At 54.6% G+C, this 11,171-nt stretch overlaps 1 protein-coding gene across 1 annotated transcript; it reads right to left on the bottom strand.

Annotated features, from left to right (window-relative positions):
- Positions 1-4,641: 4,641 nt before the first annotated feature.
- On the bottom strand, positions 4,642-8,385 carry LDHD (lactate dehydrogenase D). Its single transcript, XM_006878606.1, has 11 exons — positions 8,314-8,385; positions 7,610-7,722; positions 7,301-7,442; positions 7,077-7,218; positions 6,775-6,934; positions 6,044-6,243; positions 5,824-5,952; positions 5,614-5,741; positions 5,084-5,174; positions 4,883-4,994; positions 4,642-4,807 (listed from the first exon to the last, which is right to left on the bottom strand). Exons 1-11 carry the CDS (start codon positions 8,383-8,385, stop codon positions 4,642-4,644), a joined length of 1,455 nt encoding a protein of 484 aa, XP_006878668.1.
- Positions 8,386-11,171: the final 2,786 nt, after the last annotated feature.

Raw genomic sequence — 11,171 nt, 5'->3', positions numbered from 1 at the left:
AGGACACCTTGCTTTACGATGGCCATCCTCCCTGCCCGGCAGACCTCGGGCTGGCGGTTCCTTTTCTTTTCTTTTTTTTTTTTCTCCTCTGGCAAACACGCACACAAACCCCTAACTCCCCTCACCTCACAACCAAAGGTTTTGGGGCTTTTCTTTTCTCCCCCTTACTGTCCCCCTGCTAGGTTTTATTTTATTTATTCCAAGTAAACTCCCAGAACAGCTGATGATGTCAGACAAATCAGGGACATTTACTCTTTCCTGCACCTCACACACGGATGCCGTGGGGAGAAGCACGGGCGGCGGGAGCGCGGAGAGCCCGGCGCTGGACTGAGCCCGCGCCCCGGCATGATGTTTGGCTTCAGGGGTCCCAGACGGAGCACAGGCGCCGCCCCCGGGCACAGCGGCCCTCTGGCCAGACGGAACACGACTTATTTATTACGGGGCTCACCGGACACTGGAGCGGAGCTGAGCTCGGGACACCATTGGGGACAGGGCACCCCTGCACTGACTTCCGGAGATGCTCTCCCTTTGTCACCGAGGACACCCCATTGGATGAGTGAATCAAGAATCAACCGCCCCTCTTCCTCTCGCCTCTCATCTCTCGAGGGAAGGACGTTTTCGTTTTCACCTTTGAAAGGCGCTGTGGGTCTGTCTTTAAAGTGTTTACAAAAAAAAAAAATTATAAACAAAGTCTAGTGTCGACTGGTGTTTTTCCTCGTGATGTTTACAGATTGCTGTCTGCTGCCCAACGATAAACCCACTCAGTGATCGTGATGGAAATGAAGCCAGCCGGCGGCTCGCCGCCCGCGGTCTATGGCGTGCAGCGCGCTCGGCTCAGCCCCTTCGCGCCGCCGCCACCTTAGCTGGCTCTTTTGGTTTCGTATTCCTGCCATTTTTTCCTGTCTCAGTTTCACACACCACCCCCACCCCGCCTTGGGACCCTCGTGTCTCCACTTCATTGCCAAAAAGCCACCCACTGAGGGTCTCCTTCCGTCTCCAGCTCCTCCCCTTTCTCCCGGTTCGGGTCAGTTCAGAGGATTTAACCATCACAAGTGTCCTGAGAAAATGCCTCAAGATTTTCCTCAGACCCTTCGTGGAGTTTTCTTCCCCCAGAAAACATTCAAACAAACAAAAAAGGACTTATTTAAGAAAAAGATGTACAGCCTAGCCTACCCGTTTAAGGCACCCTGCGGACATTTAGCCACATGGGCGCTCACACAGCGGCATCAGCAAGATAGGTTTCTGTATTTATATATTAAAAGGAGAAAAAAAAAAACCTCATAAAATGTAAAAAAAAAATGTTCAAAGCTTGGGGGAAAAGTTTTCTTCATTAGTCAAGGTGTTTTGATATGGTATTAAAATCATGTCTAATAAAAAGTGCACTGTGTGATTTTATTTCACCAAATCTTGGTATAATGGAGAAATGGGGTGCAGCAGCCCCGCCCACCTCCTCAGCATTCCTTGGGGCTGCAGGTGTGTGAAGTGGTTGTCAGGCAGGCCAGACCTCTGTCCTACATGTTTACTAACCCTCTTAACCACTCTCTTGGCCTGGTTAAGATGGGATCCTTCTGGAAAGACCTCTGGAAGCTGCCAGGATGCATTCTGGCCTCCAGGCGATGCCCACCTCGCCCCAGGTCCCTTTGCCCACATCTTGCCCAGCCTGTTGCTCAAGTGTCTCTTTGCTGACTCACGGGCAGGCCTCATCCAGGCCCAGGAAGAGGCCCTGGTTTGGGACCGAGCCAGTTCCAAGCCCTTGAACCAGAACCAGCCACTCAGCTTAGAGAAGCTGGCACACAGGGCTGGGCAGCAGTGGCAGGCAGGGAGCGGGAGCACAGCCAGGCCTGTCCCTGTGCCAGCTGGTGGCCTGAGCCCTCAGGGCTAGGTGGGGGTGCCCTGGAGAAGCCCTTCTGCCCCTCACTGTTCACACCTGCCCTTCCACCAGCCTGAGCTGGCACTGGTACCAGGCTGAAGGTCTCCCCATCCTGCCCGCTCTGTGCAAGGACACTGCAGACCCAGGGGAATGTGAACTCAGCCATGCTCACCACACCACACTCTAGACATGCTAAGGATTGGGGCCTTAGACTGGCCTGTGGTGGGAACCAGGGTCCAGCCAACATGCTAACCAAGGGCGACCATGGCAGATGAGAACATCTGCATCCAGGTCTCCCTACTCCTGATGACCTGGGTGAGCAACATCTGTACCTGGCATTCCAGAGGGTAAAGTGTGGACACATCCTCACAGCTTAGAGGCCACTATGAGGGTCATCCTCAGGCGCCTGGCACGTGTACAGTAGGCTCAGAGTGGCTCCATCACCACAAAGGACACCGTTCTATTCACAGCGCCTCCTGTTTCTGCCTGGCAACTGTGTCTCCCCATTCTATATTTACTTCCGGCAGCAAAGGCAGCGGGGCAGCCCGGCTCTGCAGATCTCCTTGGCTGACCCCTAGGCTGCAGACCATAGTGTGTCCCCAGCGGTGCCCTCGGCCTGGCTGTCTACAGAGATAAGACAGTGAGTGAGCCATGCTCAGAGGGACATACGCCCACACTAGGTGCAATTCAGGGTCCTGGCTCCCCTCATCCACACGCCCACCTGGCACCCTGCCGCCCTCTGCTGGCTTCTTTGGCCTCAGCCTCTGATCCCGTTCTGCCTGCTTTGGGCTTGGGGGAGGTCTGGGGGTATCTGAGCTATCTAGTTGGAAAGCAAACTCTTTGCTAGCATGGAAACGAGGTGGGTCTGGCACACTCTACAGACGGCCCTGCATACTTGGGGGTGAGAAGGGTCCTAGGCACCTCACAATGGCCATTATTCAGTAACAAAAGTACAGCTGACAAAACCCACAGGAGGGAAGTGTGGCTGTCCACTTCCTAAAGCTTCCTAATCTTGGAAACCCTGGGGCAGTCAGCTCTGTCTAGTAGCTGCTGTGCCTCGGATTAGATTTGACGGCACAACAGGTCTGTAGGAGAGTGGGCTTGTGCTTTGAATGCTACTGACCAGTAAACTGGTTGTGAAACATGGAACTTAATGCCAAATAGTTCCCGAAAGACACACAGACACACACAGAGTAAACAAGTCAAAAATGTTCATTTTGGCATTGTCTTCAGGCTGGTGTTTCTGTGATTCACATCCTTTCCATTTTCCTGCTTGAAATACTTAGTAAGTGGGGGGTGTGGCCATTTGTGGACCACCTACTGGATGTAGGCACTGGGAGTGGAGGCAGGGAAGAGCCATGCCCCTAAAGTTGACTGTCCCAGAGTTAGGCTTTCAAAATGTTGGGTGGTTTGGAAGGAGAGGACTGGAAAGAGGGTGGCAGAGTGCATGCTAATGGGGGTGGTTTAGGGAGAGGGCTGATAGGACTCCCCTTCATTTAGCCCTTGGCACCAGCCCTCCACCTGTCTAGTGCATATGGGGACAGAGAAGTCTCAAGCCCTCAACGTTCAGGCCGCAGTTGCCGCATCTCTATCTGGAGCTCCCAGGAGCTGGCCTGGGTCAACCTCAGTGACTGCCAGTGTCACAGAGTCCTGAGGGCTGGGTTTAGTCTAAGGAGGCACAGACCCAGTGGGGGTGGTTTCTGCCCAGGGTCTGGGAAGCCAGGCTGATGGGGGTGGGGAGAAGGCAGATATGTGGAGAGTAGCCCAGAGAAAGGACCAAAGAATGGACTGTAAGGTCAAGTGGAAAGAGAGCAAAAGCCCACGGGGGCAGGGAGAAGGGAGGGCACTACAGGGGCCATCACAGTTGAAGTCAATTTCCAGGCACCAGGCCTTTCCCAGACCCTGGGAAGTGAGCACTGGCCCGGGTCAGGGTGAGGGCTGAGTCCCAGGCACTGGAGAGAGGAAGTCTGAACTTTGGTGGTGATGGGCGCCCTCTCGTGGACACTGAGGGGACAATGTCCAAGATCCAGAAATTGCTGAGGCAAGAAGTGAAGAATCCCTGCAGAGGTGCAATACAGGGATCCTCACTTCCACATCTAGCGATGGGTAGCAGCTGCTTGGATAGCTTGTTGAGAATTTTCTATGGCCAGGTTTAGGCTTGGGGGAGAGAGGGGCCTGTGTCCATGAGTGATGTGCACCACTGCCAAATCCTCAAGCAAGTCATTGCAGGCTAAGTAATCAGAGCAGGAACCCAGGTCCCTAAAATGACCTTCCCTCTGTAGCTGGGGTACCCTCTCCCCGACAGCCTGCACAACGCAGGGATGGGCCCAGAACAAGGGCACCACTGGTAAAAAGACCCGTAACCCGGTGGGGCAGGGAGGGGACAGAGGGCAGTGCACTGGTATTGCTTGTTGGTGTCGTCCAACAGTTGCAGTGGAGTTCAGATTTCTTAGATTTGGGTTCAGTTTAAGGTCAGATCCCTGTGTGAGAGAGAGAGAGAGAGAGAGGCGAGCAGTGGGGAGGGCCTAGATGTGGGCCCACCCCTGCTTCCCTGGCCAGGGTGGGATGTTGAAGAGCAGAGAGAAGGAAGACCTGGGTCATTTCCTAGACACAGGCTCCATCACGACAGTCAGCAGGTGGGGAGGGGCCAGCGCTGAGTGGTGATGGCTGGCTGCTGTCTACCCTCCAGGGTCCTGGCAAATCAGAAGGGTGTTCTGGGAACGCAGGAAGGTTCTGGAACTGAGGATGCTCTGCTATCCACAGTCAAGTGCTCAAAGCACCTTGCCTGGGTTCATGAGACCTCGGGGGTCCAGCGTGGCCTTGAGCTGCCGCATGGTCTCCACGCCCACGGTGCCCACTTCCTCCTGCAGCAACTGCCGCTTGCCCATCCCAATTCCGTGTTCCCCAGTGCACGTCCCGTGAAGGGCCAGCGCCCGCCTGCAAGTCAATGGAGGACGACCCTCAGTGCGGCCCTCTCTTACACCCTGCGGCGACCATCAGTTCTGCACATACCTGCCTAACTTTTGTGCAAACGCCTTCACCCTGTGCAGTTCCTGGGGGTCCTCAGGGTCCACCAGCAGTATGCAGTGGAAATTGCCATCACCCACGTGTCCAACAATGGCTCCTGGGGACCCAATGGAGCTGTTACCTCTAGGCCACTCCCCCGAGCCCTGCCCCCACTCACCCAGCACGCCAGCAGCAAGCAGGCAGGACCTGTGAGCCCCGAGGCCTTCAGGTCCTCCTTAGTCTGCACCAGGATCTCTGGAAGTCTGGAGATCGGCACGCACACATCAGTGGAATAGCCCTGGATAGAGGGACAGGACTCTTGAGGGTCCTCCCTCCTCCCTGCCTGCCCGGAAGGAAGGGGTCAACGCCAAGCGCAGGTCTGACGCCTTCTCTTAGTTAGGCCCCTTGGTTCCTCGCTGTTGAGCCCTGGCACAGGCCGTTGCCTGCAGGGGAAGGTTTGGGTAACACCTGCCAGTACTTGAGGTTTCTGTTTCACCTCGTCCTTCAGGAAGCCTTCCACGTTTGCAACTCCTAAACACACTGCTTTATGGTTGCCTATGCCTTCACCTCCCCTCCCCAAGATAGCTCCTCTGTCCTCATCCAAGTTCCTGGGAACAGAGAGACTGGGTCAGCTCAGCCACCCCCTACTCTGTGTCTGCTGCTCTGCACTGGACGTTGGTGGGAGGGAAAGGTCTCCGGGCTGAATGACAGAACCCACCGCTCAGAGCCCAGCTCACCTTGGCACCCGGCCGCAGAGCGAGGGCCGCATACCAAGCGTTGTGCCGAGCCGTCCAGAGCCGGCTGCGATCCTCTGCCTCCTTGGCCCAGGAGAAGTGGGCGCCCCCATTCTGCTGGGTGATCTCCTCTGCGAGATGGGAGAGGGCTGACAGCGGCCCCACGGTGTACTGTCCATGGGGACTCGTCCACGCCCACTGCAGCCCACACACCTGCCCGCTGCAGCTGCTCGGCCACGGTCTGCTCGGAGCCGTGGAACTCCAGGAAGAGTGTGGGCGCCACGGAGCAGCTGAGCTTGCTGTACCTGTTGCAGGCGTCCATCATGACGTCATCCAGGAACTCTGGGGGCAGGTAGAAGGCAGGGAGCTGAGGCCTGGCCTCCCACCAGGCCTCTGGGGGAGCCCAAACTGGCCGGGGAAGCCCCCGCCTCACCGATGCGGGCCACAGGCACTGCAGCCTGAAGGATGTGCACGGTGCTGTCCACCGCAGCCTGGATGCTGGGGAACGTACAGGTGGCGGCCACAGTGACCTCAGGGACAGGGTGCAGGCGCAGGGTGGCGGCTGTGATGAGGCCTAATGTCCCCTCGGAGCCCACAAAGAGTCCCGTGAGGTTGTAGCCGGCGGCACTCTTCCTGGACCCCAGGGACACATGAGGCAGTGAGCGCACAGGTACGTGGCGACAGATGTCTGACCAGAGAGCTGGGGTGGGGCAGCCTCTGTGGGGGTCAGAGTCTGAGGGCCAGGTCTGAAGTCACAGGGCCCGGGAGCTGAACCCCAGGGGTGCAGAGAACAGGGCCAGCCTCCCTTGTAAGCCCAAGACTGTCACCAAGGCAGCCTAGGCACTGGCACAGCCCACGTCCCTTCTCATGGTGGACTTGCCCCCGCACTTTCAACCTTCGCCCTTTGATAGCTCTTGGGAGCCCCGGGGGCCAGTCTTCTGCCCCATCTCTGCCCAGAGGGCGCCCCATCAGTTGCCCAAGTGCAAGCGCCAAGTGTGGTTGCTTGCCTTAAGTGGCAAGTGCTCACCGGAAAGTGGTGGTGCCCACCGGAAAGTGGTGAGGCTCGCCGGAAGTGGTGGTGCTCAAAAAAAGTAGTGGGTGCTCACCGGAAGTGCCATATGTGACCGGAAGTGTCATATGTGACAGGAAGTGGCGAGTGCTCACCGGAAGTGTCGGCCGGGTCCTGCAGTGTGCAGCAGCTGCCCATTAGGCAGCACCACCTGCAGGTTCAGGACGTTGTCCCGCATGGTGCCATAGCGCACGGCGTTGGTCCCCGAGGCCGCAGTGGCCGCCATGCCACAGAGAGAGGCATCTGCGCCTGGGTCTGGAGGGCAAAGGGTGAGCAGAGGGCAGCCTGGGTGGGCAGGAGCCCCTTCCTCCAGCTGGAGGGACGACCACGACCAGGGAGCCCCCACCCCCCCCCACCCCCCCCGAGACCCAGGACAAGCCAGGAGTCCCAGGCCTACCCACAGGAAACCAGAGGCCACTGTCCCGCAGGTAGGTGTTGAGAGCTTTGCGGGTGACACCTGGCTCCACCACCACCGAGAAGTCTTCGGGATTCAGCTCCACGATGCGGTCCATGTGGGTCAGGTTAATGCAGACGCCGCCCTGTGGGAGGGGAAGGTCGTTGAGGGCAGGGCCTGGCGGGGGGGGGGGGGCGCAGTGAGGTGGGAGGCCACGCCCACCTTACCTGCACAGCGCAGACCCCGCCCTCAAGGCCCGACCCGGTGCCGAAGGGGATGATGGGCACTCCTTGGCTGTAGCACAGGACAGTCAGCCGGCTGACCTGGTCCACGTTCTGGGGCCAGACCACGGCGTCCGGGGGCTGACACCTAAAGCAGAGGGCAGCTGCTCAGGGGGCGGGTGCTCCTCAAGGAGCCTGGAGGTGTTGCAGGGCCTGAGGCTACAGTGGGGGAGGGCAGTGTACCCCCCCACAGGTGGGTAGCGGAGCAGACCACCCAGGACTGTCAGCCTTCCCTCCCACCCTCTGAGTCCTCACCTGTGTACGGATTCGTCCTGCCCATGCTGTTCTCGCACCGCCGCGGCTGTGGACACGTAGGGCGGACCCACCACTGCCTTCAGGGCCGCCACAAAGTCCTCACTGAGCGCACTCTAGGAGGGAGACATGTGGCTGGTCACCCTACGGGTGGCGCTGGACCACAGCCTTACGCTGTCCTGCAGCGAGGTGGGGAGAGTGGGTGCTGAGGGGACATCTCTGTTCCCCAGCAGCGCACGGCCGGGCTGGGTGGACTTTGGACAGGAACACACCCTTCCTTATGGGCCACCGTTCGTACCACCTCCAAAATAGAAAACACCAAAAGGATGCCAGCAGGCAGTCTAGCCAGGGCCCCGGCCAGCATGGCTGCAGGTGAGTGAGTGAATGAATGAAAGGCTGAGCGTGGCATGGGGAGGCGCCTGGCCGGGACTCTTGGAGCCCTTCAAGCGATATTTGCTCATTTTGCAGATGGACCCAGGGCATTCTGTCAAAACACTCTTGGATCTACTGGGGAGCCTGGGTGGCGCTGGGCCTTTCTTGTGACATCCCTGCTGGCCCATCCAGTAGCTGGGAGGGGCTCGGACCAGCCTATCTACGTCCACGTAGTCCACTGGACGAGCCTACTGGCCTTGTGCCCAAGGTTAGTGGCGCAGGTGCGTCCCAGGGCTTGGCGGAATCGGGAGCCGATCTTCCGCCCTCCAACCTACCTGCGTCCCCCTGGTGCAGTAGCCCCTCCAGAGACACAGCCGCTGGGTCGCGGCCCGAAGCAGAAGGGCCATAGCGGTGTAGCGGCCTCGGACTGTGGGCACCGGGGCATCGATCCCGCGGTCTGCGCCTCTGCCCCGCCCGAGGCCACGTGGGAGGCGGAGCTTGCTTAATTAAGGTGGCTCCTCTTAAGGTGATCCTCCTCAAACCTTGCTGAGTCAGACCCACCATGGCCAGTAGTCTAGAAAGACTTTCCTGGCTTCCCTAACTTAAAACTCTCCAGTGACTTCCCAGGACACTGAGAATAAGCACGGACTCCCTGTCATCTCCTTGAAGGTTCTGAATTCTTTGAATTGTACGCTGATTTGGTATCTGGAAATCTTGCTGAATTCTCAGATTTAATTCAACCGTTTTGATGGTCCTAGTGATGCCTTTGAACTGTGGTGCTGGAGAAGAGTATTGAATATACCATGCACTGCTAAGAGAACAACCAGGTTCATCCAGGAGAGGGTGAAGCCAGGCTGCTCCTTCGAGACAAGGATTCCGAAGCTTTGTCTGATATGCATGTTGCAAGGAGGGACCAATCCTTGAAGAGGGACATTATATTTGGGAGGGTGAAGGGACAGCGCAGAAGGGGAAGACCCTCGATAAGATGGATTGACTCAGTGACTGGAGTAATAGGGGTGTGTCAGAGATATTACTGTTAGCAGGTTTTAGAGCTGTTGTACATAGGGTCCCTAGGAGTCAGAAGCGACTCGACACAACAATAAGTCATTAAGTGTTTTCTTGTTTCCCCTCCACCCTGAGATGACGGACTGTATTATATACATATAGTCTTATTTCTTTGTATCCAAATCTATGCTTGGGGACAGTGGTGGCACAGTGGATTAGTATTGTCAGGCTCTATCCATTCTACTCGGCTCTGTAGGGTCATTGGTTTAGAGTAGCTCCTTGGCAGCAGGGAGTATTAACTTTATGCATCATTTCTTTTCTCCTTCACAGCAGTGGTTGGTGTATTGGTGCACAGATGCCCCAAAATGGCTATACTTAAGCTAGCTGGGTTCTTAGACTTGTTTTTCAGTTTCTTCTTAGAATGAGTGCAGGCTAACCATTCCCCCTATTATTTTTAGCCATGCCTGCAGAACTAGATGCACAACAAGTAGGTTTCCCTTAAACTAAGCTCATGTATTGCTGACATTTTCCCATCAGTCTACGTAATTCATTGCTAAGGAGTTGCACTGCAAACCCACAGGCACACAGTTCAAAGCTACCAGTTGCTCCATAGAAGAAAAAATGGACAATCTCCTCCCCTCTGACTTAACTGCCTCTGAAAACCCTCTGTGGGTTGATTCCAGTTAGGTACTTAAAAGTAACCATAAGTATACCATACTTAACTTTGCTACATATTTGGTGTTGTTTATGTAAGGGTGTAAAACAATTAGCTGCTCCTTTCCTTCCTTCCTCCCTCACCCTCTATCTTCAGGGGTGGTATTCTGGCTATGATAGAATAGAAATTCTAGCTGCATTTCCCTGTTCAGGAAGTTTCCTGTCCCAATAAACAAATGTCTTTTCGTTTGTCTCTGTGTCTGATTTACTGTTCATCTGCGAACGTGAATCTTGAGGGGCTTTCGCCCTGGGGAACAAGCTCCAGTACTTGTACATCTTGGTTATGAAAGAGCAGGCTGACCCCAGTTGAATTTGGAGGCGGGCATCTTTGCAACCAAAGGCCATTGTCAACTGGAATGATTTATGGTTATTTGGTGGTTTAAAGCCTAAAGCTTAGGTGCAAGGTTTAATGAAAGCTGTAGGCTGCAGTGACTGCATTTTGAGTCTTTGCTTAATAAGTTCCACCACCACATGAGATCAATACTAGAAACCACCTCTGAGCTTTCAGACCACCAAAATAGCCAGTACATTGCCAAATTCACTAAGGTCATCTGCTGTCAAGGACCTCTGCAAAGTGCTAGAGAGCAAAAATGTCAGCTCATAGACTAAGGATATTTTCAGTTGTTTACTAGGCATCTGAAAGTTGGACAGTGAGTAAGGACGTCGGAAGAATGCCTTTCAGTTGTGACGGCCAAAAGAACAAAGTCAGCTTTGGAGGAAGGTTGCTCTTAATTGTATGGAAATGGTTTATATTTTAATAGAAATGGTTCTTACGGTAATACATTTAATATTCTAAGGCAGCAACAACTCAGGAACTAAGTTCTATGAACAACTACAGAAAAAACTATTCTAGAATTTGCTTTCTTTTTTTTTTTATTTTATTGTGTGTGAGTGTACCGTCAAATCAGATCTGACTGGTACAGGAGGAGATTGTCCCTCCTTCCCCGGCAGAGCATCTGGTGGATTCGAACCGTGAGCCTCTGGGATTGTAGTTGGAATTTGCTTTCTTATAACCATGTATAAGGACCATTTTATTAACACCTTGTGTTGTTGTTGCTGTTGTTATGTGCCGTCGAGTCGCCTGCGACTCATAGCGACCCTATGTACAACAACCCTAAACTCTGCTCTGTCCTGTGCCAATCGCACCGTCTCTGACACTCTCATCCCAATTATCCCAGTCACTGAATCAATCCACCTCAAACCTTGTGTCGGACTAAAGAAAAAAAAATTGAGTATCGCTGCGAGAATTTTGTATTAATATCTTTCCTGAAGTCCAGACCTTTGCTGCGAGAATTTTGTATTAATACCTTTCCTGAAGTCCAGACCTTTTCCTGTTTCTATTAGTATCTTTTATCAGTATTTTGCTGACTAGTTGTGACTGAAACTTTGTATCATAGAACAAGAGTAATTGCTGTTTTTTAAACAAATAATTCAACAGTTTTAGCAACTCATTTGTTGTTTGGGGTTGATTTTT

This window comes from Elephantulus edwardii, unplaced genomic scaffold (genome assembly GCF_000299155.1).
Source record: "Elephantulus edwardii isolate Elephantulus edwardi_28Jun2011 unplaced genomic scaffold, EleEdw1.0 scaffold00001, whole genome shotgun sequence".
NCBI lineage: Eukaryota > Metazoa > Chordata > Mammalia > Macroscelidea > Macroscelididae > Elephantulus > Elephantulus edwardii.
Note: the sequence above shows the minus strand (reverse complement) of the source record. Positions and strands in the feature narration are given on the sequence as shown.

Coding starts and splice junctions, on each gene's coding strand:
- LDHD (XM_006878606.1), bottom strand. CDS start 8,385: ATGGCCCTTCTGCTTCGGGCCGCGACCCAGCGGCTGTGTCTCTGGAGG. Junction 7,219..7,300: donor GCGGGGTCTGCGCTGTGCAG/GTAAGGTGGGCG, acceptor CCCCTCCCACAG/GGCGGCGTCTGCATTAACCT. Junction 4,995..5,083: donor GAAGGCCTCGGGGCTCACAG/GTCCTGCCTGCT, acceptor TTGGGTCCCCAG/GAGCCATTGTTGGACACGTG.